At 41.2% G+C, this 27,300-nt stretch overlaps 1 protein-coding gene across 9 annotated transcripts in view; it reads left to right on the top strand.

Annotated features, from left to right (window-relative positions):
* The window catches only part of CIITA (class II major histocompatibility complex transactivator), a 473,615-nt gene that overhangs the window by 201,216 nt on the left and 245,099 nt on the right, over positions 1-27,300 (top strand). For 8 of the 9 annotated variants that reach the window (XM_085632115.1, XM_085632119.1, XM_085632121.1 and 5 more), the window contains 3 exons: positions 577-645; positions 3,678-3,734; positions 17,264-17,305. In XM_085632115.1, coding sequence (XP_085488241.1) covers positions 577-645; positions 3,678-3,734; positions 17,264-17,305 — 168 coding nt within the window. Of the gene's footprint in view, positions 1-574; positions 646-3,677; positions 3,735-17,260; positions 17,306-27,300 lie in introns of those variants that run through there. The other variant, XM_085632122.1, reaches the window with a different exon arrangement.

Consider the following 27,300-nt stretch of genomic DNA (forward strand, 5'->3'; position numbering starts at 1 on the left):
ATTCACGCTCTGGCAAATCTTGTAGATGTCACCAGACCTAGTTTATAAATGTTGAGAGTTTTTTCATAAGAGCTGGTGCTTCAGCAAGGTTACTGGATTACAACAAGACACTCATGCCTTGGAAGCATTTAGATTGTGGGGAAAATATTGCCTAATGCACAGCTAGATATGTACATATATTTTCCACCACTTAGGGCAGAATGTACCACTACATTGAATTCCTTGTTTGAAGGCTTCAGACCACAGCAGGCGGTCCAACTTCTAGGAGCCTCAAACGCACAAAATCATGGGTGGCATGGTAGGAAGATTTTATTTTTATGATTTTCCACTTATGTCAAAATATACCCTACATAACATACATGTTGTGTTTTATCGCCTCTTAATGTGGTTCAAACGCATGGCACTTTAAGAATGATTTGTAAGGAAATTTTGATGAGCAAGATGGTGCGCTGTTTATTAACTCATCTGACACCTGCAAAACCTGTTTATTGAGATCAGATCCAGTAGCTGACTTCTCAAGTTTTGAGAATAGTTTATAATCTATACTTCATGCTCTCATTTATTGTTCTTTTCTAGGTGAAATCTTGGATTCTGATCAGTTTGGAATTACTGATTTTCTGAAGGAGGAAAGCTTTGAAGCTATAGGTATGAACTGTATATTGGCTCTGTCTCTTTTGTCTGCTATTGGATATAGTTATAGGCTTATTGCAAATTAATGTGGAATTTTGTATATGAAGAGAAACAGTTTGGTGGAAGTAACAACTCTGATTATGTGGTGATGTTTCTTGAAGGATGACTGGGACCCTGAAGGCCCTGTGGCAAGCAAATTCCATGGGGGTGCCAACTTTCTGCCACTTCGCCCTGTGGTCTCTCTCGCCATGTGCATGCTTCATTAATACAGCAATGTGCAAGGGCTGAGAACATTATGAGCCATTTCTTCCAATATAACTCTGGGCAATAGACCTTGATAGTAGCCTAAGAGGAAAATGGGTTAGCAACAAATTTGAATCTTAAGGTACAGTGTGGTCATTAGGACAACCAAACAAAAGTCAGTAACTTGATGTTATAAGGTTTATTACAAGCTCAAAGCCAGGCTAATATAAATCAAACTCAAGAACATACTGTAAAAGTACAAAATTATCAAGGGAAGACCAAAGCAAAGTACAATGTTGGTCCTCAACAGCAAGGTGCATATAAGTATTTTAGTGGCAGTGATATAAAAAATAAGAAAAAAGGTTTGATGACTATACGAATGGTTTTGATCCTTCTCCCCATATATGGAAAAGATTTTCAGCATCTACTAAACCCTATACTAACCTGAGGTTAGGGGAAACCCCATTGAATCCAGAAAGGAAGAAAGTTGTCCACATCAGTACCTCTGTAGATGTTCTATAGGTAAGGAGTCATGTATAGCATAAATCCAAACAATCAGAGAGGACAAGAGAGGCCTGTACCTCTCCAAGTCTAAAGGGAATCTGAATGAACCCAAGATGGCTTCACAAATTAAAATGCACAACGAACATTCGATAAATATAACCTCATTCACATCATAGTACTTTTCCAGTTCCCAAGAAAGAACTTGGTGCCTCGAACGCTATTCCCATATTCCAGTCCCCGCTTCCAATGCGTGTTTGGCTTTCTCCCTTCACCTGATAGTAGCAACTGGTAAAACTCTCTTTGTTCTTCATTAAAATTATTTGACCTTGCTAGTTCTTCCTCGCCTCACTGTCTCTGCAATACAATTTGTTTTTACTAGCTAATGAATGCCTTTCGCCTGCACCGGCAGAGTAGAAAACCATGCAGAAAAACAACCTTCATGTTAGTATTAAATGTTTCAACTGTAAGCTTAAGGCCTACAATCACGCTGACTTAACAACTTTCATTAGATGTGTATTAATTCTATAACCTACATAAAATCCAATAAATTATATTTTTTATAAAAGTATCAACTTTATTATACAGTACTCATATATGCAGCGCAATAAACTAATACATGTATTAATATCCAAAAACAACAACTGGTCACAAATTATAAAGAAAGCATTGAACAAACATATAATTCATTTTCACTAATCCCTGGTGAATGCACTGCATTAAATGCATTTTAGTGCACCACCTTACAATATAACCATGTAGAAGATTATTATCAGCAATGCAGATGTCTCTGAAAAAGGAAAAACGTTACTATGCACACACATATATGTCAAAACACACAATAAATGCACCTTCTGTACATTTAGTGCACCATATCTCATTAATGTTATTGTATCACACATGTACATAAGGCCAAAGGTAAATATATATATGGCCTAGCCAAACTTAAAAGGATGGAGCCAAATGTATGCTACTCCAGGGTCAAGAGGATTTCTTCATTTTCATAGGGATTAACATCACCGTACTAAGGGAACACCCTGAGGTAATTGAGTACCTGCTGCAAGGCAAACAATCTAGTAAATAAAAGATTCAAAATAAGAAATCATAAATTGCGACTAATACTGATTTGCAATTAATTATTGGAATGGACTAAAATAGAGTTAATAGAATTGGTCACAGTTTGTGCACTGACTTCTACAGAATGCATTGGTATTTTGAGAACAAACCTATGTATTAAGAGGTCGGTTTTAAAAATACTGAATCATAGTGGATCACAATTCAACCTACATCATCAAAATGCATGAGGTAGGTAGCAAATTGCTACCCACTTTGGATGTCCACGAGCAAAGGGATTGTAGCTTACTGAGGCCAGCAGTCCATCATGTCTGCGATTTTTTTAAATATGGCCGGTTTTCCATTAAGGAAAACAGCATGCTTTAAATAAAAGAGAAGTTACACAAACCATTTTTTAGAGTAGGCAGTGGTCCCATGGACCACTACCAACTCCTAAAAACGTGTTTGCAAACATCCACAAAGGGGAAAGAATCCCTTGAACACCCCTTTCCATTTGTGAATGATTTACCACCTCCTCTATATTGGCGGTGAAACATTAATGTTTTGTGACCTGATTTTGGTTGCAAAACTTTAATACATACCAGAAAGAATCAATATTTGGAATGGTCACCCTAAACACGCCCCATCAAATACCAAGTCCTTATTGTTTGCTTCACCTATTTGAAGATTCATAAATCCTTTTCTGAATCGTTAATTGGGTTTAGTACATTCCAAAAGTGTTTTAGTGGTCGCAAACTCTCAGACTTAGCAAATCAGACAGTTTATAACCATTAAAACACTTTGTACATAAGGCCCATAGTGTACTATTTGTGCACTAGGCACATGTTGTCGTAATATTGCCATGTATCCCTGATGAAAGGCTGAGAGATTTTAACGAAATTAAACAGTAATCACAGCCACATACCGGACACAATGCCATGCTAAATTCAATCTTGTAACATCACATTTGATCTGTTGAGAAAATAAAAACAAAATAGAAAATGTCCTTTACATAAAAACAAAAGATGTCTTGAAAGGGATTGTGAAGTGAATTTCAGTATTATTGAATATTAGGTAAAGGTGTATCACTCAGACAGGACTGATGAGTACCACCTTCAGAAGCTTTTACTTAGTAATACACCAAATACATGGTATTACTATTGGTCAATACATCAATGCACTAGAATGATTTAAAAGAGTTTTGCTGTCTTTGCATGCATTCCTCACAAACCTTTTACTTTTGTTGTCAGCTGAGATAGCAGAATTTGTACTCGATGGTAAAGATGGAACATTTAAGACTTTTTTAGGTAAGTTTATTGTAATTATTTACGGTAGATTTAGAATTATATCACTATGTATTTACTGGTTGTGGAATACTGTTTTCACTGTCTCTAAAGAGATCACTTACCGAATACATGAACGGGACATTTGGGAGCATTTCATTTGCTAACACTTTTCTGTGTCCGAACTTTGGTGATAATATTGATAAGTATTTACATTGCAACCATAATATCACACATACTTGTTATAACATTTTGATATAATTCAATTAACTTACAGTTCATATTCAGGGAATAAAAGAAGTATCAGAAAACAGTAAAGATAAGGGGGGCATAGAGGAGGTCATATTTGACAACAGCTAGCTGGCTGCTAAGCTCTTCATGTTGTATAGGCCCAGCCTCTACTGGCTTAACTGAGAGTGGACCACCATATTTACATTTCATGACTAGTCGTTAGGAATTTTTAACTAATGCCGAATTTCTTTTTCTGCACAATATAAAAATATTGACAAATTACTTTTCATATGCAGTGAAAGATCCTGTTTGCAGGAGTGACCGGTACAGGTAAGAGCGATGGGGTGGGGGCGAGGCGGTTGGGAAGTCGACAGACGACTGAATAGGGAAAATAAAATTTTAAAAATTAATAAAACCACTTACCTTACGCTCGCCGCATTGCCGAGTCGGCGAAGCGGCAAGCGCAAGGTAAGTGGTTTTATTAATTGTTTTATTTTATTTTCCCTATTCCTTCATCTGTTGACTCCCCCCCCACCACCACGCCCCCACCTCGCCCCACCACTCTTATCTGTTCCGGCCACACCTGTCTATTTGTGACAAGCTGTCAGTCAAGATGGTCATAAATAGAAAAAACCAGCGTCCGAAGACCCTCCCAGATCAGGACAGGCCTTTCAACAGTGGTCCCACCATCAGAAACAAAGTGATTCCCACAACTCTAAATGAGACTGGGAGACCTCAAGTGAGGCGACCTGGAAGCTAACCGTTTTGTTATGGATTTTCCATTCCTGCTCAGCTCAACTCTAGATGACTGCCAGAGTTAGTAGGGTACATCTACATCCAATCAAAACACTCCTTCATGAATTACCTGACACAACTCATTAAACAACTCTATTTAATGACGAAGTAGCAGTTCAATTACAGTTTCAAAACTCAGATACCCACCCGATAACTCATTGACTGTACGTTTGCTTTTGACCCTGCGCAACGCTCTGCTGCCCTCCAGCGAGGTACATTTTATGTAAATACCAGATGCAATACATACACAGTTCAAATAAGCTGAGACAAACATCATCAGATAATCTTATTTTATTTTCTGTTCCTGTTCAGTATGAAGCCTTATAAGCCAGGTTCATTTCATTGGCATCTCATTGGTCAAATATGAAAAATGGATGGCGTGTGTACAATTTGAAGTTCATCAGCTAAAATGGTCCCAGCAGAGAGGACTCCCTACAAAGGCAAATAGAATAAATAGGACATAGATAAATGTTAATTGTGAAATGTTATCAGAAAACAATGTGAATACCATGCCCTTTTTAATTTAATCACATTATTTTCTATTATGTAAAGTCTGAGTTATGATTATCTAAGTATGCAGTCTCAAAGCGTTTGTAGTTAAACTGTCTTATAGAAGCCAGTCTCTTTCACTTTCACCTCCTCTCACTTTATGCTATAAATATATTTGGTGATGATTCATATCTTGCTAAGTGGGTTTGTTCAATGTTTCACTGTGATGTACTGCTTCTTGAAATTAATCTTTCACATCCCCTCAGCACTTCGTTTTATCTCCCCTAAAGCTCCACCATTTTATCAATTATGTGCAATACAATTTGAACATTTAATGTCCTAACGTAGGCCATGTTTACTATATTGAGCATCCCCATTACCAAGTGTAGGATTTCAAAAGTAAAAAGAAAAGCAATGCTTAGACCAAGTAAGATCTCCTAGGAACAAGCAGACTGTGTGATGCACACATAATATATTATTAATAGCAGTGTGATATGCCATGAATTGAAGTTAACAAGGGGCATTAGCAGGATTTCCTATAGTGCTCACTCCTGCTCAAGGGCCAGACATGCAGCGGACCTAGGCTTACGTCTAAATGTCTTCAAGTTCAAGTGATTTTTAATATTATTCTATAACCAATTGAATCTCAAAAAAATAACCTGCCTACTAGATATACAGAAGATGAGAACACCGAGCAGTGTTATCAGTGGTTGATGTTTTTGTGCTAAACCTAATGTACTCATTACAATGCCCAAATGTGGATTCTAACAACATGCAGAAAAAGCGGGTAAGGTGTAGAAAAATGATCTTGATCCAGTTATTGAAACTAAAATAAGGCCACTTCTGCCCTGGCACTTTCCTATTTATACCACTATCTTTTTGGTTCTCTTTACAGCTATCGATGTATCTCCCCTTTTGAACACTCCAGTTGAGGTATCAGGAAGCAATTTAATCTTTCTTTAATCCTTCCTCATTCCAATAACCGTATTTAGTTTCTTACAAAACCAGTCTAGGCCTGCTTATCTTGGTTCCCAGTGCCCTCTAAAGCCATGCATATCCTATTACCCTGCTACTACAGCTATCCATACTTTTGATATATTACTGTTTGGAAATGAACTGTTGAGTATTAAACACTTATTTACAATCATTTACATTTCTGAACTTGTTTCTACCCAACCCCCTTGGGTGATAGTAACTAGGAAGTTGGAGCCATGCTGATGGAATGAATAGGTTTTGGACTGGTGAATGATAATACGAGTACATGAGCACCACTGACAAGGTAGCCCGCCTATAGGTTTTGGAGGTTTGCTGAATATCAGTTTACATTTGGTATGATTGCTTAAAGGTTCAAGGAAATTCCATTCCTTACATGGAACTTTTTCTTCAAATGGATGATCTTTAACCGTCACTGAGACCTAAAGAATCCAACCGAGAACAGGAGAAAAGGTTGGCCTCCTCCGCCCACCTCCTGGGTCTTTCCTCACATCCTACATGGGCTTCCAACATGGGGGTTTTAAAAAATGGTGGAAAGGCTTACAATCTCTTTACGGTAACAAGAGTAGCTGAGTGCTAGCTTCAAAGTAGAATTATCAGGCACAGCACATGAAGGCTGGTCAGAAGGAGCAGACTGGTCAGTGTTCTCGCTAGTTGAAGAGGACGAACAGTGCAAACAATGGCAGGTGTCCCACTGCAGGCTGAGCAGGAGCTAGTCTCTCCCCAGGCCCCCTCCATTGCACTGTCAGCAAGTTGAGAAGACATCGGTCCTGAGAGCAGTGGCCATCTTCTTACCATGGTCCACTCAGAAGAATGAAGACATCTGTCAGAAGGCTTCTAAAAGGATTTCTCCCCCTCAGAACCATTGAAAGGTCAATTCAACCAATGTGCTGGAGGGCAGGTGAACTTTCTAACAATGGCTGCTGTGTTCCTCTCAGAAAGAGCTGCCTGGACAGTGGCAATGATATCACCCAAACCACCTAACTCTTAGGATCTATGAACGGGGTATATATCACCTAACCATTGTGGCCCGCGCAAGCGAGAAAGTAGCTACAAAAATAAAATAACACTTATTTTGAACTCTATCCTGAATGACATTGAATAACTTAGTGGGGGTAGCAAACCCAGCACTATTTCATTTGCTTCCACAAAACACTGTGGCCAAATCATGCATTTTAACCCTGCATTCTCTGTAAATGTGCTCTTTCATTTCTCTATCCATCCTTATGTTTATCCTTCCTTCATTCTTTCCTTCTCTGATACATGCTTACTTTTCTCCCTCCACTTATTATTCCCTTCATCCTCCTATTAATCTTCTCTTCATTCATCCATTCATACATACATACATCCTCCTTCTTTATCACATCTATCTATCCTTACTTCTCTCCATCCATCCATCATTTTTCTTCTGTCATCCAACAACTTTACTTCAATTCATCCTTCTTTCAATCATTCCATTCTTCGCTCCTTCATATTACAGATCCACCCAACCATTCCTTCACCTCTCCTTTTACTAATTTGTCCATCCAACTCTCCATTCATCCATCTCACTATTCATTTATCAATCCTTCCCTTCCTTCCTTTCATGTGCTCTTACGTTCTTTCCACACCCCACAACTCCGTAATGCTTTTCTCGCCAGTGTCAGACCCACTTCTGAGTGGCACCCATCCCTGATCAAGCTGCTAATGTGAGGTGTTCATGGCACCCCGGTACCCAAGTCCAGGGGCAAGGTGGAAACATAGGTACAAGAGCCATGTCCCACCATCTGTGGCACATATAAATAAATGCATATTAATGAAGTGATGCCTACTTTGTTCTGAAGTGTTGTGAGGGCCTCGCTGGGTTTTATCATTAGGTCAGACCTAGAATGGCATTGTGTCAATGGTAATATTGGTATAGCCTGTAGCTCCATGGCACATCAATTGCAAAGTCAGGATATCTTAGACCCCCTGGTGTACCATAGGTACTAAAATCATAACAGGTTGCGCTCCAAGCATGCCCAGAAGTTGATGACCATAATCAGGGGTCTGGGTGATGGTTCTGTGCTAACCCTTTGACCACTCAGCGTGCTCAGACACAGACGAAAGCTGGTGTCTGCTGTCAATGGCCCCACTGGCCCCATCAGTTCTTCCATCCTCTGCATGGCCAGAATTAAGTGTAGGAGGCTAAGCAAAGGAGGGCACACCACTCTGCATGGACTGGAGTGTACGAAGCATAGTCTTGAAAGTAGGGTGCGGGGGATGCTGCAGCAGACAGCGAATGAGCTAAAAAGATGCCTTTAATTGTATTTATCTCACAACATTTGCTGCACGTTGAAAGACAGATGACAAATGTCTCTTCTCTCAAATGTTTACTTATTCTTTTAACACATAGATTGATGTTCACTCTTTTTTCCCTAACTGCAAAGTTATAAAATTTTGCGAAATGAATTATCTTGCAATGAATCATGCTGGTTTGAAAGGAAACGTTATAGGGTGTCAGCTTTTATGTAACATACAACAATATTTAAATCCCTGTAAATGAACTCTAAACATATTTCAAAGTATATCAGTTAGAAAATCATGAATGAAGCACATTTTTGTAAATCTGAAGTGTGAAGAAAACATGATTTTAATAGGTTTCAAAACAAATTATGCACCACCTTCTAGATACGACCCTTTTCTGCTCTCCTGCTGAATTGGCATGGCTCATTTGCATTACTTATTCTTTGTGTGACGATTGGAATTTTCAGATTCCCTATGATTTTAGTGATGTAACATTGATAGCAGCACCCCCACTCAAAAAAATTGTTTCAGCATCACTAGTAAGAAGACCCTGCTCCATCGAAGCAGAGGAATGAGTGTGCATCACCTTGCACCATACTGGCGAGACAATGGCCGGAACCATATTGAAGGAGGGTAGGTTTCAAGGGAAGGCAGCAGCCAGGCATTGCAGCACTGACACGGGCTGACCCGAAGACTGGGAACTCTTACTCCCAGAGGGAAGGACCACTGTAGAACATATATCAGTCCTTACAAATAGGATCGTACTTCAAGAGGATAGAGGTTTTCCCCAATGATGAAGAGAAAGTGGGCGAGTAATAGCTCCCCTCCTGTTAAATTCATTCATGCAGAACGTTTGGACTTTTGTATCGATTTTTTGAAGATCAACATTTTTTTTATTATCAAGACTTTTTATTGAGCTTTATTATTGACAGGTAAACTTTGGAACAGGCATTCACATGGAACTCATTTAAGGAAAAAATACAATGACACAGAAATTTCCGTGTGGAATTAATCTATAGCTACATTTTATTTTTCAATTTGTGACAGATACAATTCTGTCTGAACTTAATCTATATAAACATTAATTAAAAAGAAACAGCCAGTATCTTATGGTTCAATTCGATTCAGCTGAACCACATTTTATTTCATAAGCAAGACACTATACAGTCTTAACATTTGCAAATATGTGAGTGATAAAGGATTACTTTGTAAAAAATAAGAGAAGCACCCCAAGGAAAAGAAACCAAAACCAAAAAAAAGAGAACACAGTGGTCAATTGTGCAAACATTATGATATATTGGTTATTTTATCAGAAGGACATCCAATTCTGTTAATTACAATGAAAAACACAGAAGGAAATTCTCAATGTGTCATCTACACAAACTGGTCCGGTCTGTCTTTTTTGTTTGTTGACTGCGTTTCAAACCTTTTCCCAATACTGGGGACTCATCAGGACTATGGTAAACCTGGGGATGGCTGAATATTACAGTGGTCTTGTCCAATCATTAGATGACCACTAAATTGTGCAGCAACTGGGGATATAAGCAGAACCAACATGTGGTATTCACTGGAGTGCTTGGCTTGCAACATAAGTTATTTTTGGGCTAGTGGCATTAGGGGCCAAATGGAGGAGACATGATTATCTCCTAGATAATCCTAATAGACCCTAATAGAAGCTCTGCGAGGTAGTTGAAACGGTATAAGCCTAGGCAACCCGTAGTTGGGCCAATTAATTCCCCAATCTTCCACGAAGAAATTGGTTACTTGAAACCCATGTTCACACTGACATTAACGTTGCTCTTGTTTTTGTTAAACTACTTATTAATGGCAGGAACACTAACCTCGTCAATTGTGTAAATAAATGCCACTCAGCAAAATGACACTTGGGTACACATTGCATTCACAAATAGAAGATCAATGTCTTGATCACGCAACTGCCCAAATGTCTTGAAATCATCCTCTCCAATATATGGCTTACAAGAACCACACTTCATTCCTTGGAAAGCATGATCACAACAAAAAATCTGGTATGTATTCAAAACTGAGTCAGAGTGTGGCCTTTGTGACCCAGTAGCGATTCCTACTCCTTAAATTGGGCTGGTATGAGTTATTTCAATCCATGTACAAATTAGAAAAACAATTAGTCAACCAGAAACCCCTTTACCTGAAAAAATGGAAGATACGACGAGACAACTTAGAAACCATAACCACAATGGCCAGCTGAGTTCATTAATCAGTGCAGAGGTCAGCACATATGTGTCACAGTGACTTGAAAGTGTGGAGGTGAGAAAGGCAAGGAAGATGTACAGCCTGGTACTGAACAATCCATGCCAGGAAGGTTGACTGTGGAGCTGGTGGGCATTACTAGGACTGGTTAATTCATCAAGGGGGTCCCACTGCTGCAGCGTGGAATATAAAATCCCTCCCTTCGTTACAGACCATAGATCTCACAAACACATCCAATCACTACATTCGCTGGTGGGGCCCATAACACCAACATTTACTCTCTATCGGTCTGCTTTTCTAAAGAGGTGATTGTTCCATCCGCTGAAATGAAAGGAAATACCCTTTGTTCCTAATGAGCAACACATCTACATTACCGTTTGTAACTCATTAGGCCCTATATTCCACGAGGTATTCCTCTCATGGGTTGGCCATGGATCAGCTAGTTGCTGGTTTAGTCGATTTTCTAATTCTCTAATCACCTTGCATTAATACATTTCTCGTAAATAAACAACCCAACACATTTCTGTAATGAATCAAATCAAATTTTATCTAATAAATGCAAATAAATCGTTAGTTAATTAAACAGCTGACCATCATATTTACCTATTCTGGCTAATTGTCGTCCTCTAAGTCAAATCCAGTAGTCTCATCAATCTATGCTCATCAATTTTAGTAAATTCAGCTCATCAGGAAATTGAGCATTGATTCAGTCCGTCAAAGATTCAGGGAAACAGCTGTCCTGCAGTGTCACCGTCCTCTCCGTCAGCATAACGTCAGGAAATCAAAAACGCGCTCTACATCCTCTCTATTCTACCATCATTTATAGTAAAATCAATGATAAAAGTAACAAAGTTTGGGCATCCAAGTTCGCTGATTGGACAATCAGGGATCATCCTTTTGGTTTCTCACAAAAGTGTCTTTTGGGTTATGATCCTTGTCAGTTCCGGTTCACATAACAGTCTTTGTTTAAAATATTTGGCTGATGTCCCAGACTGTCCTTGGAGGGTACATATTCATCTGGGGTCAGGTCCAGGCCACAGTTGCTAGTGGTGACGCATGCGCACTTCACTCAGAACCCCATGGTGCGGCTCATGTCATCTCGAATACACAGAGCGGCCATTTTACGATAGGCCCGAATGGTCAACTTAAGCAAAGAAACACAAAAACATAATTAATACATAAAAATGACTAATAAAATGTTATTCCCTCGCTAGTACCCATATGTGTATGTATTTATCTAGCAAAAAGCAACACTTAATGCGGGTTATACTCACTTTATAAAGCACAAATCACAAATACATCACAAAGCAACATATACCATATAATATTCTAATTGTCTATAATTAGTATGCGTGCATAATTTAGTTTACGTGTTAATTAAGCCATGCAGATGCAAATCCCACGTGTAATTCATATATTAGTAAGGTTGGTAAGTAACCACAGCAAATTAATTAGTACAATTATTATTAGTTAATTATTCTTTTTAATAAAACATGCAGAATGGAGAGGGTATACAAAACATTTAGAAATACCCGCTCCAGCACCACCATGCCCTTGGCATGCTTGTCTCCACTGATTTAAGCCAATCAGTGGAGTCTGTGCATCGTCTGGCTCAATTAACCCATTCTCATCACTCATGAGCATTCGGCTGTGTAGTTCCATAAAGAAGTGACATCCTTCATCTGGATGCTTCTTTTTAACAGTTTTCTCTCAGTGAACGTGTCACTGACAGGCTCTTTCATATAAAGTGAATAACCTGGAAGATCTATGATTTAATATTCAAAATATGCCTTCAAATTCTCATTATTAACTGTCACTCTAAGATCTTGTGTTGATAAGTCCAGATGCCTGCTTTGCTGCAGTAACAGCACTAAACCAAAGTAGCATAATTGCAGCCTGCAACGTTTGGGGAGTCCATAAGGCATGAAGTAGTAGAAGGAAGTTAGCCTGTACTACTGCTGCCAGGATACAGCAACAGCTATGCACTCCTGCTGCCAAACTTGTGATTCTGATCTGTGTGCAAATATCTTTCGTCAGGGATCCGAAAAACCGGGCCAGCTAAAAATAAGATCTTATAGTCATGGAATGCATGTGTGGTTAATAAACAAACCCAGGTCAGGGGGAAGTTGTCACATTAGAGATGGGTCCTCTCGGCAGCGGTTAACAATGTTATGTAATACTGATTTATTTTTGTGATATGTTATTTGCAGGCTATTAGGTTTGTAGGGGTATAGGGTTGGAAGTTGATAAAGTAATAATTAATTAACAATTAATTATTCATTGTTAATTAAATATTTAACTGATTTATAATTATGTAATTTATGGAATACTTATTTATTTTAGTTGTGAAATGCTAGGTTTGTAGGGGTATGGAGTGGGAAGTTATTTAAGTAGTAATTAATTAACTATTAATTGTAAATTAATTATTTAATTGAATTTTAAATATGTAAATTATGGAATACTTGTTTATTTTAATTTTATTTTAGTTGCGGGTTACTAGATATGTTGGGGTCTTGTGTGGATAGTCAATTAAGTAATAATCAATTGTCAATTGTTAATTATTTAATTGATTTTGAATATATAAATTATGAAATATTAGTTTTTTAGTTATATTTTAGGTGCAGGCTTCAAGGTTTTAGGGGTATAGAGTGAGAAGTTAATTAGTTATTGAAAAACAATTATTCATTAATTGATAATTATTGAATGATAATTACATAAATGTATCAACTGTTTTTAGTTTTCTTAATGCATATATTACTTTTCTATTAAATAATCGTTTTTATATACTTTTCTACATTGATGAGGTTACTCATATACATATATGTGTTTGAAGTGATGCACTTTACCTACTGTTGCTTAGACTGCAGTAGGAGTAATAAAATTAACCCCCACAAAGTGCAACAGTTTCCCTACTGTTGCACTGTTTGGAGTGTGAATAGGAAATTTGACCTCTCTGTAATCCAATGCTTTCGCTACTGTTGCAAAGACTGAAGTAGGAATAGAAGATTTTACCCCTCCGAAGTCTAACACTTTCCCTACTGTTGTGCTGTTTGGAGTGGGAATGGTAAATTTAACCCATCCGGAATCCAATGCTTTCTCTACTGTTGCACAGACTGGAATGGGAATAGTAAATTTTATCCCTTCGAAGTCCAACACTTTCTCTACTGTTGCACTGTTTGGATTTCACCCCGCTGCAGTTCAACGCTTTCCCTACTGTTGATTAGACTGGAGTGGAAATAGTAAAGGAACAGCGGCAAGAGCTCCCGAGTCAGGAGTTGGGGATCTGGGTTTGTGTCTCAGCGTTGGCTCAGCATACCGTGATTCTGGGCAAATCACTTAATCTCCCCCTTGCCCATGGACAGCACCTGGAAAATAAGCTGCACTATATAAATGTCCAAATGAAAGAATTTTAAACTCAACCCCTCCGAAGTCCATGCTTCCACTACTCTTGCACTGACTAGAGTAGAAATAGTAAATCTAACTCCTTCGAAGTCCAACACTGTCCCTTCTATTGCGGTGACTGGAGTAGGAATATTAAAACTAAGCCCTCCAAAGTCCGACACTTACACTACTGTTGCATAAACTACAGCGGGAATAGTATATTTAATATTCCTAAACTCCAATAGTTTTCATATTATTGTTCGTTTTTTTATTTGTTATATTAATTGTTTTTATTCTAAATTTATATTAATGTTTATAGCATTTCTAGTAAATGAGCTTTTGGGGTTTTACATTATTATATTATATATTTTTTCTACATTAATTAATATATTTTTTCTTATTGAATTTTTAAGTGGTTTTATTGTGTGTGTGTGTGTGTGTGTGTATATATATATATATATCTATATTTCCAAAAGACGTTTGACGTTAGACAGGACACCCAGCCTTTCGGGTCGGGGCTCGCAAGCAGGCGTCTCCGCTGTATATTCCAAAAGCACAATTCTGCCAGATCCGGTAGAATAACTAGCCCACCATCTGCTGACATAAAAAGAGGACTTTGGTTGTAGTTGCTTGCACTTGGCGCTGATAATTCAAAATAAATTGACATATTTATACACAATGCAAAAGTTCTCATATTAAGTACATGAGTATTTTCATAGTTGACACAGCAATGGATTATCATTGTTTTTTGTATCCAATCCTCGGACCCGGACTACAAATCCCATAATGCATTACAACTGCATTGTTATACCAGCCATAAAATTATTTAGCGCTTTATATCCTTTTCAGATTCGCATGCCTTCATTTTGTACCTTAAGTATAATTTCCCATTATTGCTTTTAAAGAAATCAATTTATTTCATGCGTGGCAGAATCACTATACTGTCCTGCATCAAAATAAACGGCAACTGTCTGCCATTCAGTATGTAGTGTTTCCTGTGTCTTCCTCAAGTGTTAAACACTCTCTGTATTACAATGTTAATAATACTCCAGAAAGTACAACCTCTGTATGCTCTAAAAGCACAATTCGGATCTGGCAGAATTGTGCTTTTGGAATATACAGCGGTGACGCCCTCTTGCTAGCCCCGACCCAAAAGGCTAGGCATCTTGTCTAGCGTCAAACGTCTTTTGGAAATACATAGTGGTTGGATGCCCGCTGGCCGCATATAAGGAAATTTCCGAGGTGAGGCCACTGTTCATGTTAACGGGGGCCTACCCGTTAGATGAGATCATTGAGTGTCGCTAGAGTGGCAAATGTACACAGGGGAATTTACTTTGCTCTTTCTGGAGTATTATTATCATTGTCCTGGGAGCATACCATAGAAATAGGAGAGTGGTGCACGGGGCCCCACTCCTAGGACTTATGAAAGCCCCGTGGACTGCCATCTCCCTGGAACATGGCTTTTTATGTATGTAGGGGTGCCCCTGAGACTGCCACCTCCTTGGGGCAAATGTTCATAAAGTAATGCGGCCCACCCGCAGCCCCAGGGACCACTACCTCACGGTGCACTTAAAAATATGCATGCGGATGGGCCTTCCTGGTGCATAATAGGTTAAATTAATGTGTGGGGCCCACGTGTCCCCCACCCATGCTGCCCCAGTCACCGCCACCTCCCTGGGGCAAACAATCTACTATTAATACAGGAGGGCCCGTATGGCCTCCCCCGCAGTCCTGGGGACCGCCACCTCCTTGGAGATAAACATAAAATGCATGCAGGTGGGCCCACGTGGACCCCCCGCAGCCCTGGGGACCACCACCTCCCTGGGTAAAATACTATAGTGGAGGAGGGCAGCTTGGCCAACCTCAGGAGCCATGGATGGCCCTGGGGACCACCACCCCCAGGGCTGGCTCCTTCTACCTCCCAAGGTGCCCACCTTTGGGAGGTAGGTATTTGCTTTTACTTGGTAGCATCTGACAGCTCTCACCAAGTAGATTTTTTATATAGGCCTGTTGTGGAGGTTTCTGCTGTATAATCTTGGTCTTGAAAATGAGATTTCAGCCATAGGCTGTAAAAAAACACTGCTAGTTCACTGTGTAAGTGAAATTGATCAAAAGCGGGTGTTGGCACAAACCCAGATCCTTTGTTTAGTACCTGTACTTGTGTCTTCGTAAGGGTTTTTTGGTCAGGTTAGTCACTAAGTTGTTGATGTGCTTGATCCCTGTTGTACAAAGGTTTATAGACCTCTGATTTGGAGTGATGATTAGAGGTTCAAAAATCAATTCTCAGCTAGTGGAATAACACATCAATTATTGCACAACAAATTACTCTGATGAGGAAGGTTAACAGCACATGCACCCTAAATAAACCACTGTCAGTCTCTGTGAACTCAGTGTGGCTGTGGCCCAATGTCCTGAAATGAAACTGAGGATGAAGTTGTATTAAGTTGGACTACTACTGTACTACTCCAATAGGGAGAAAACAGGCCTTTAGACATGAACACTCTCTTTACTCACAGTGAGAGTATTCTAAGAGAACTTGTTGTTTTGTGCTTATGTAAAAGTAATGTTGCTATGATCGCTAGGGGATGAGAAAGGGTAGTCAAATGAATAAAAGATTGCAAAGCTGAGTAGTTTCATTTGCAAAACTTTCTGGCACTTCTCAAAGTCCGGTCTCATGTCGTGGTGGACGTGAGAGGGATTCAGATGGCAGACATTTGTTGTGTATTAAGCAAACCCTCAAAACCTGCAATTATTGGATGAAGTGTTGATTTTATGCTGCTACAAACCTGTTCTCTTAAGGTGAGCTGCCTATACTCTAATCTCTTATACTGGGTCACCCACAGTACTATTTCCCTACACTGAGCTGCGTATATGAAACTTTCTCCTATATTGACTGGGACCCAAAGATATTATGTACTTAAGGAATAAAAAGCTATTCAACATCTACCCATTTAATGGTGTTGGTAATGAAGCAATACTTTTTTCTACTTTATTTTTTAGAAATGTTGCAAATATTCATAATATGATAATGAATAGGTGCATAATCTGTTTTCTTAAATAAATTGTGAAATAGAAAGGACACCTTGGCTTCCTGCCACTCTTGCCTCTATATGATGACTGTTGTCCAGATGATATGTATTAATTTTTAATGTATACATTGATTTGTTTACTAGAATCTGATGACCCAATCGTTGGCTGCAACATTCAGAAAAGAAGTGAGTACTGATACATCAGGCATAAACAAAGTGGCTTAACCTTAAATGGCGATATCTGCATGCATATTTACAGTCAAGAGCCAACAACATACTTGACATGTTTGACAGACATGTGAAGTACAATTGGTAGATAGAAGTGAGACTGAAGAGACAGCAACAGCTGAGGACTTCTTTATTTGCCAGGAGAAACTCCAACCACCACCAAGCAGCCGAGTCACAGCTCACTCCAGTTCTCACCTCTCCTCTTTGAATCCAAATATTTTTGCATTCCAAATGGGTCATACCAACCCATGAAAGGTACATTTAAACAAAATATACATTTTTGATAAACCTTCAAATTAACTCTAAGAGGTGTCACTGAAGGGACACTTTACGCAACACAACTCCACAATTCTACTGATCTTGTCAAAATGCAGATAATGCTTTGATGTGATAAATCATTTTGACGTTATGAATAATAATTTGTGTTTACTTAATTTCTTTTTTGTTTTTCTATGATTGATTTGTGCAATTCATTTCTTTTCTATTTTGTATTTGTATTATTTGTAGACGCTAAAATAAATTATTATTACAACTGGCCTGAGTAGAATATGATCAACATACTACACCAGCTATTTATGACTACTGCAAATGAGTTTGCCCTTTCCTAGTAAAACAGAGTATGGCCCTCCTTATCAGTGTTCCATTACCTGATGGGCTTGCTAACAGGAGTTCATGGGCCCACCAGAAGTATGCGTGCAGTGGGAATACCGCTGTTTAGTGGTATTCAACATGGAAACATGGATTCTTCCATGTGATTTTCCTAAAACAATGAATCCCTGTTATTTACTTACCATCACCTAGAATGTCCAGTACCCCCAGTAATGGTAAATACCATGGCAGCTCGGGAATTTTTTCTGGTCCACTTAGATGTGTTTCTGTGGGAGCGCAGGACGGGTAAACAGACACGGAGGCTGTATGTATTACTTAATTTTGACGGGTTTATTAGAGTCTTTCAACTTCTCAATTGGAGGCTGTATATAGTCTTCTCCGTCCTTCAGCATTTCCTCCTCTTTTCTTAAATGGTCTTGCGTCCTTCGTCTTGCCTTCTCTTCTTTTCCAGAGGTCTTCCCCGGAGGCTCAGAAATGGAGAGAGAAAGGAGCGGTCAGTCACTGAGCTTTGATGGGAGTTAGAGAGTTGTGTACCCTTCACCACACCCGTCCCATGTCGCAAGCAACAAAATAGAAGAAAGTGGGGGTTTTCCACAGAAGAGAGCGCAAAATTAAAATAATCTATAAGAAAAAAACCAGACCAATCCTGGAATGCTTCTTCTCAGGATTGTCTGATACAGTATGCGGGGATCCTGCTTCTTAATTCAGCAGATTCCTTGGTATGCTAGAGGGATTTACAGCTGCCCCTTTTTATCATGGGTCCCAGGGTAGAGTTTTTCAGGGAGAATGTGTAAGAAAGGTGACAAGTGTTTCTCACTAGGTGCCCATGCTCATGCTCTCGTTCCCTTCCCGCTGCTCACACCTCCCCTTGACACTCACCTGCTCCGCCGCCACTCTCCTGAGTTGCGGCCGCTCTCCTGCATCCTCCGGAGGATACCACCACTCTTCACTCCACGGCTCGTCTTCCCCCTCATTTTCGGCTTCTTCTTCTCTGGATCCGCCTCCTGGGTCTTCCACATGATCTGCTCCACTCGTTCTCTCTCTGTCCCTCCTGCTTGCCTCCTCTTCTTTCTCCACGCAGTCCTTTTTCTCTCTCGGCTTACAGGTCCTTCCGGGGTCAGCTCGGCCTCCGTCCACCACGTCACACCACTGCCTCCCCCCCTGTGTGAACACATGCTATGGTGGCGGGGCTACCTCGTTGAACGGTGTCTGTGTTGTGTGTCCTGGTCCCTCTCTGCTTTTGGACGTCGGATCGAGTGCCTTCATCCGGAGGGGTAGGTACATAGCGGGGACCACTTGGGCCCGTCTCACATCCCCCTTCCCTAGCTGTCTTTCTAGTAGTGTTTGTTTCCTGGGAATACCTGGATAGAAAGCCTACGTTGACTTGGTCTGCCCCTCTTCAATGCTGGGTGTGAAACCTATATGGCTGTAGGGCCAGAAACCATCTTAACACCCTCTTGTTATTGCCTTTATCAGAAGCTAACCATTCCAGGGGGGCGTGATCCTTGAACAATATGAATTCTCGGCCCTCTAAATAGTATTGAAAGGTATCAATGGCCCATTTGATGGCAAGGGCTTCCTTCTCTATAACGGCATGGTTCTTCTCCCTGGGGAACAGTTTACGGCTTATGAATAGGATGGGTCTTTCGTCTCCCTGGGGTGTCTTTTGGGGTATGTCTGAGGTATACGTCTGCAAAATGAAAGGGAGGGAGTAATCAGGGCTTGATAGGATGTTTTGGAGGTGAGGGAGGTTTTTAAGGCTTCAACGGATTGGAACAACATGAGAGGGATGCCGTAATACAGCTTCTGTTTTTACGGTTTTCTGTAGTAAGTCTGTCAGAGGAGCAGATGTTTGAGAGAAGTTAGGGATGAACCTCCGGTAGTAACCCAGAATACCCAGAAAGGATCGGAGGTCGCGTTTGGTCCTGGGGAACGGAATCTGGGAGATAGCCATTAACTTGTTGTTTTGTGGTTTGATGACTCCTTCCCCTAACATATACCCCAGATATCGGACCGTTTGCGCCGCCAGATGACTTTTAGCTGGGTTGATTTTTAAACCGTGAAACCCCAAGGCCTGTATTACTGCATATAGGTGTTCTAAGTGTTGTTCCCACGTATCACTCTAGATGATGATATCGTCTATTTAGGCAGCAGAGTATGTTTCATGTGGTTGGAGGATTATGTTCATTGCTCTCTGAAAGGTTGAGGGGGCTCTGTGCAACCCAAAAGGCAACACTGTAAATTGGTACAGCCCATCCGGAGTGGAAAAGCCCGTTTTCTCTTTATCCTGGTCTCTTAACGGGATTTGCTAATACTCCTTGCACAAGTCCAGGGTGCTGACTTACTTGGCTTTACCCATACGCTCAATCATTTCATCTACCCTAGGTAGCGGATAGGAGTCAAACTCTTGATATTTAAGTGACTTCCCAGAAGTCTATGCAGAAACGTACCGATCCGTCCAGCTTCGGTACTAGAACAATGGGCAAACTCCATTCGCTCACTGAGGGTTCGATGATACCCATACGCAGCATTTGTTGGGCCTCCTCCTTGATAGTGGTCCTACATGCCTCTGGTATCGTGTAGGGTCTAAGGCGCACCATTTTTCCAGGGAGGGTTTTTACAATGTGTTCTAGCAAGGACGTTTTTCCTGGGGAAAGGGAAAATACCTCTTGCAAAGGGAAAAGAGCATCAACCAGGTTCTGTTTCAGGTTGAGAGATAAGTCCGCATCTATACATTGGTCAAACAAAGGTGTCTGCCCTGATGTCATCCCTACCAACACAGGAAGGGGCCCCTCCCACTTTATAAGCAGATTTATATGGTATATCTGAGAAATAGCCCGGTCGGTATCAGTCTCTATACGGTAGGTCACAGGAGTCACCTTTACTGAGTACTGTATAGGGGCCCTGCCACTGATCTAATAGCTTGTGATCAGCTGATGCTATCATCAGTAAGACTGGATCCCCTACACTGAAGGACCTCTCTTTGGCTTTCTTGTCATATTGGGTCTTCTGGGCGGTTTGGGCTTCTTCCATGTTGTTTCGGACGATGGTCTGAATTTGGCCTAGATGGGTCTTAAGGTTTGACACATACTCTACCAAGGGTTTGGTTGTATCGTTCTCATTCTCCCAGGCTTTATGAGCCCTCTGTAATAAGGAATGGGGTTGGTGGCCGTATAACAACTCAAAAGGGGAGTAGCCTGTGTTTTTATGTACATTACCTGGATGTCATATAATGCTAGGGGCAACATATCCTCCCATTGCCTGGTTTCCAAAGCTATAAGTTTTTTTAGGGTGCTCTTTAGGGTGGCGTTGTACTGCTCCACTAATCCGTCCGTTTGCGGGTGGTATGCGGCCGAGGGGATCTGCTTAATGCTAAGCTGGGTACATACTTGTCTCATTAATTAGGGGAAGAAAGGGGTACCTTGGTCGGTTAAAATTTCCTTTGGGAACCGTACCAGGGAAAAATTGTTCACCAAGACTTTGGCAATACAGGAAGCGTTTGGGTGACGTAGGGCTACTGCCTCGGGAAAATGGGTGGCATAGTCGACTAAGACCAGCACATAGCGACACCCGCTTCAGGAGGGTAATAAGGGACCTATAATGTCCATTCCCACTCTCATAAAGGGTTTGTCTATAATGGGGAGTGGATGGAGGGGTGCTCGGGGAGGTCTATATCGGCTATTTTTCTGGCAAATGGGACACTCACGGCAATATGTTTTTACCGCTGATATATCCCAGGCCAATAAAAGTTCTCCATGATAGCTTTTTCTGTTTTTTCATTGCTAAAATGTCCCACCAAGAGATGGCTATGTGCTAGATAAAGGACCTTTTCACGGAATGGCCCGGGTACTAACAGCTGGGGGTGTTGTGTGGGCCCTCCTCTTCTATATAATAATACATTCTTTATAAAGAATTGGGGACCTACTTGGAGGGGGTCTTCCTGTTCTGTTGTTCTGTCCCATGATTCCTGCAGAACTGGGTCCTCTCTTTGAGCAGCATGGAAATTCCTGTCTGTCTCCCATGGGGTTTCTTCTTGTAGAACCGGAAAGACCGGGACGGGTTTCCTTTTCTCATCTCTTCTTTTTTTTCGGCTTTTCCTAGCCTACAAGTGAGGCCATTCCGGGTTTTCGTCCTGAGAGAAGGGTGCCGTTTCTCACCACTTCTCTCCTTCATCCTGCATTTCTTTAATTAACCTGGACAGATCCGGATAATCATTTCCGATGATTAATTGTTCAGGCAATCGTGGGATGAGCCCTACCCGCAGAGAGGAAACAGGAGCAGTCCGATGTTGAATGTTAACATTAGTGGTAGGGTATTTCTTTTTGTCTCCATGTACGCATTGTATGGGTACCATCCTGTCAGTGTGCTTGATACCCTGTTTTAGGTCTTGGGGTCGTAAGAGACTCTTGAGACACCCCGTATCCACCAAGGTTGAGACCAGTTGTCCATTCACCGAAAGTCTACAGTGATAAGAGAGTGTTTTTTCTTCGAGAGGGGAACAGTAGTAATTCCATACTACTCCAAGCTCCATTGGTTCTTCCTTCTGTGCGCAGAATCTTGCTATGTGTCCAATACCACCACAATTAAAACACTGTGGTCCAGCCATGGTTGGTCTGAATACTGGCGGACCAGGTATCACTGTGACTGGATCGGGTTTCCGCACAATAGGGGGTTGAGGTGGACGATGATCTCCGGATCTCCAGGGCGGTTCCTCACGTCCCTTCTGGGTTTCTTGGGCTCTACTGTACGCCCTGGAGATCTCGACAGCTGACTCTAGGGTGAGGCGTGCATGCTGTCGGACCCACTTCTGAATAGGAGGATGCAGGGACGATAGGTATTGTTCCAAGTAGATTTTGGCCATTTTCTCTTCTTTGGTGGTAGCAGCTGGTTTCAACCAATGGTCTGCCATGTCCTTTACCCTAAAATATAATGCTCTAGGGGTCTCCTGGGGCCCTTCCTTCATTTGTCGAAGTCTTATCCTGTATGTCTCATCATCGACTCCCAGCCGCTCTAGGGTGCATTGCTTAATGTCCGCATATGGGGTCAGTCCTTGCAGGTTCGCTGCCTGGTAGGTGGCTTGTAGGTCACGGGACAATAATGGACCCAAGTATTGTCCCCATTTTTCTGCGGGCCAGGCTGCTGCCATGGCCATCTGTTCAAAGTTGTAAAATAAATAGTCCGGATCCTCTCCGCTCACGTACCTCTGCATCACCGCAGAGGGAAGAGTTCAATGGCCGCAGCAAGCTTCGCCATGGCTGCTTCTTGGATCTGGCTTTGGCCTGTTAGTACTTGTTGCAGCTTGCCGCGATCCTCCTCAACCACAGCTAAGAACCGTTCCATTACCTTTTCCAGGCTTCCCTGACTTTCCGCCATCTTAGTGATCACGGCCTCCATGTCTCCGGATGATCCCACTTCTGACACCACCTGTGGGAGCGCAGGCCAGATAAACAGACGCAGAGGCTGTATGTATTTCTTAATGTTGACAGGTTTATTAGAGTCTCTTAAGTTCTCAGTTAGAGGCTGTATATAGTCTTCTCCGTCCTTCAGGATTTCCTCCTTTTTTCTGAAATGGTCTTGCGTTCTCCGTCTTGCCTTCTCTTCTGTTCCAGAGGTCTTCCCCGGAGGCTCGGAAATGTAGAGAGAAAGGAGCAGTCAGTCATTTAGCTTTGATGGGAGTTAGAGAGTTGTGTACCCTTCACCACACCCGTACGGTGTCGCAAGCAACCAAAAAGTGGGGGTTTTCCACAGAAGAGAAAGGAAAATTAAAAGAAACGTTCGTCTGATACGGTATGTGGGGATCCTGCTTCCTAATTCAGCAGATTCCTTGGTATGCTAGAGGGATTTACTGCTGCCCCTTTTTATCACGGGTCTCAGGGTAGAGTTTTTTCAGGGTCTCAGGGAGAATGTGTAAGGAAGGTGACAAGCTTTTCTCACTCAGTTCCCGTCCTCGTGCTCTCGTTCCCTTCCCGTTGCCCTTGATCCCTTCCCACTGCTCTCGGTCCCATCCCCCTGCTCACCCCTCCCCTCGACACTCACCTGCTCCGCCGCAACTCTCCTGAGTTGCAGCCGCTCTCCTGCATCCTCCCGAGGACACCACCACTCCTCCCTCCATCACTTGTCTTCCCCCTTGTTTTTGTCTTCTTCTTGTCTGGATCCGCCTCCTGGGTCTTCTACATGATCTGCTCCACTCATTCTCTGTCCGTCCCTCCTGCTTGCCTCCTTGTCTTTCTCCGCACAGTCCTTTTTCTCTCTTGGCTTACAGGTCCTTCCGGGGTCAGCTCCGCCTCCGTCCGCCACGTCACCCCACTGCCTCTCCCCCTGTATGAACACATGATATGGGGGCAGGGTTACCTCCTGGCATTGAACGGTGTCTGTGTTGTGTGTCCGGGTCCCACTTTTGGACGCTTTTGGACGTCGGATCGAGTGCCTTCATACGGATGGATAGGTACATAGCGGGGACCGTTTGGGCCCATCTCACAGTTTCCTTTATAGAGGCTCATTTGAATTCCTAAGTAGTTGTAAAATTGGGAAATAATTTGATTAAAGCACAATGATACTATTAATGGAGCGTTTGTGTGGTGTGGTAATATAGCATAGTCTACATGTATGCAATGGGGTTGAAGACACAGCAATGCACCATATACATATTGAGTTAGAAAAAAACACAATTGTAAAACAGTCCTTATCGAGGTGTAGCCTCCTTTTACGCCTTTAGTTTTGGGAAGTAACTAGACTGCAGCTGTCATTTGCATCTCAACAGGCAGTGGTGTAATAAAATATTACGTGCATAGGTGCTGGAAGTGGGGGTGCTAGGGTTTCAGCAGCACCCCCAAAATAACTATGGTGAAGTTCCGAAACTGAGTGAGCAACAAAAAAGCCTTTACATTTTATTTCATGTTGTCCCATTTGCTGTGCGTTCAAAGATAGTGAACAAATTCCGGTCTATGTCTTCTGACAGAGTGCTGTTTATTTTTTTTACATGGTGATTGGTGTTTACTTTTCTTTCTCGGATTGCAAAGTGAGGGAATTTTGTAAAGTGAGCAATGTGGCAATCTTACTGGTATGAAAGGAAAGGATGCAGGATGTCATTTTATTCCTAACACACAGCAACATTTAAATACCTGTAAATGAAGTGTACAAATATTTCAAAAGATATCAGTAGATAGGAAAGCACAAATAAAGTGTTTTTTGTAATTCTGAAGTGTGACGGAAACACATATTTTAATAGGAGCAGAACAAATTAAGGAACTTTACTTAGTGATGCACAAAGGATAAATATTTGCTGAAACATGATTTCCACACATCGTTTGTACGCTATATAGTTTTATAGGTAAAACTATTTCTGTGCAAAGTTAGTGGCCATTTCAATGTAAAATGTGCTGCCCATAAATGACAATGATCTACCACACATCGCTTTTATAATATATTTGCAACAGTGTTCTCCAAAACTTATCACCAGCTTCATACTACACCCTTATTACTCTCGCTGAATGGGCGTTCCTCATTTGCTATACTTGTTTTTTGTGTTACGCTTAGACTTTTAACAGTCCCTATGAGTTCAGTGATGTAATATTGATGGCAGCACCATCCTGAAAATTATTCCAGCCACACTGATTACGGGTGCCTTTGAAAAAATATTGAGGGAATTTCTACTGGGGTGCCATATTGGCAGAAGTGTCAGAGTGTACATCTCATGCAAATTAAAACCATCAATTGTAAAGACGATTGGGTTAGCACGGCGTTATGTGTTGTTATTCTTGAATGTTAGCGTCAGATGGGTAAAAACTGGTTAGGTAAGTAAGTTGTGTAGATCTTGTTTGCTGAGACTGTATCCCCCCCACAATGTCTTTTTGCAAGAGTTAATGGCAAATAATGCATCTTTGATCACTTTAGTCAGTAGGACTGCTTTGAATACAAATCACACTTTTGAAGGATTATGGTTCACACAGAAGAAAATATGTAGATAATGAGTGCATCATAGTTAATTTTTAAACACACTGGCTGGCACCAATTATGTAGATATTCTAGATATTTACTCTCTCATAAACATATATGATCAGTTTCCACATGTTCATTATAGGTAATGCCAATTTCTAAAATACCAGAATCAGTTGCTGATTTTTTCTGACACTCAGCAAGAGGGATTCCCAGTTTCCATTTGCCCAGAAACATGTTCTGACCTGTCATCACTTTGTGTATCTGACCAAAAAGAAACATGGCTAACATCACAACGATGAGTGCAATATTTCATCATCTCACATTGTGAACCTATCCTTTTCTAGAGTTTTAAGATATTCCATACATCTCCTGGAGTTTTTTCATTGATAGCACTATTGATCCCACACTAGACTGCTACCGACCCAGTGATATGAACTGATTTCTCTCCCCCACTTATGCTATGCACAATTTTGAGATCTGCTTGTTGCCAAACTCTGTTGCCTTCCTACATTTCCCCTGCTATCTCCACTTGCTTTTTCTGTCTGCATAGGCTAAGTAAAGATTTGCCAGTGATAAACATAGAAAAGTATTAGCCATCACGGCTAGCTTTGAGTCCCACATAGACTGAGCTAATAATTTATATGTGGGACTTTGCAAACATTAACTGCAATGATTATGGTTCTATGTCAGGATATTGATAACAAAAAGATCATGGGCCATATGTAGGTAGCATACAAGTTACCACTTCTTAAATACCGAACTTTACCGATTCGGTATTTAAGAAGTGGTAACTCGTATGTAGGTAATCATTCGGTAAATATTACCGAATCGGAGAAATTCGGTAATTACCGAATCGGTATTTACCGATTCGGTAATGAGGCATACCTTCCCATTGATTCCTATGGGCCTGGAGGCCCATAGGAATCAATGGGAAGGTATGCCTCATTACCGAATCGGTAAATACCGATTCGGTAATGGGGGGAGCACATTCAAGGGTGGCAGGGTGTCACATTGACACCCTGTTGCACCCCTGATTCCTGCATGTGTGCACATGTGGCGCACATACATGCCCTAAGGGCATGTATGTCTGCCACATGGCACTGTTAGTCCAGCAAAATATTGCTTTTTGCAATGAATTCGGTATTTAGCACCAACATATATTTGGTGCTAAATACCGAATTATTTTCCCTACACATCACTCATTTGAGTGTCACCTACATCTCATTTCAGGATTCGGTATTTACCGAATCGGTAAAATTACCGATTCGGTAATTTTACAGATTCGGTAAATTACCGAATCCTGAAATGTTCCCCCTACATAGCACAAGCCTAAATACCGGTCGGTAATGGGATATTTACCGAAAATCGGCCGTTACCGACCGGTATTAGGCTACCTACATATGGCC

This window comes from Triturus cristatus, chromosome 10, assembly GCF_964204655.1.
Source record: "Triturus cristatus chromosome 10, aTriCri1.1, whole genome shotgun sequence".
In the NCBI taxonomy this organism is placed as follows: Eukaryota; Metazoa; Chordata; class Amphibia; order Caudata; family Salamandridae; genus Triturus; species Triturus cristatus.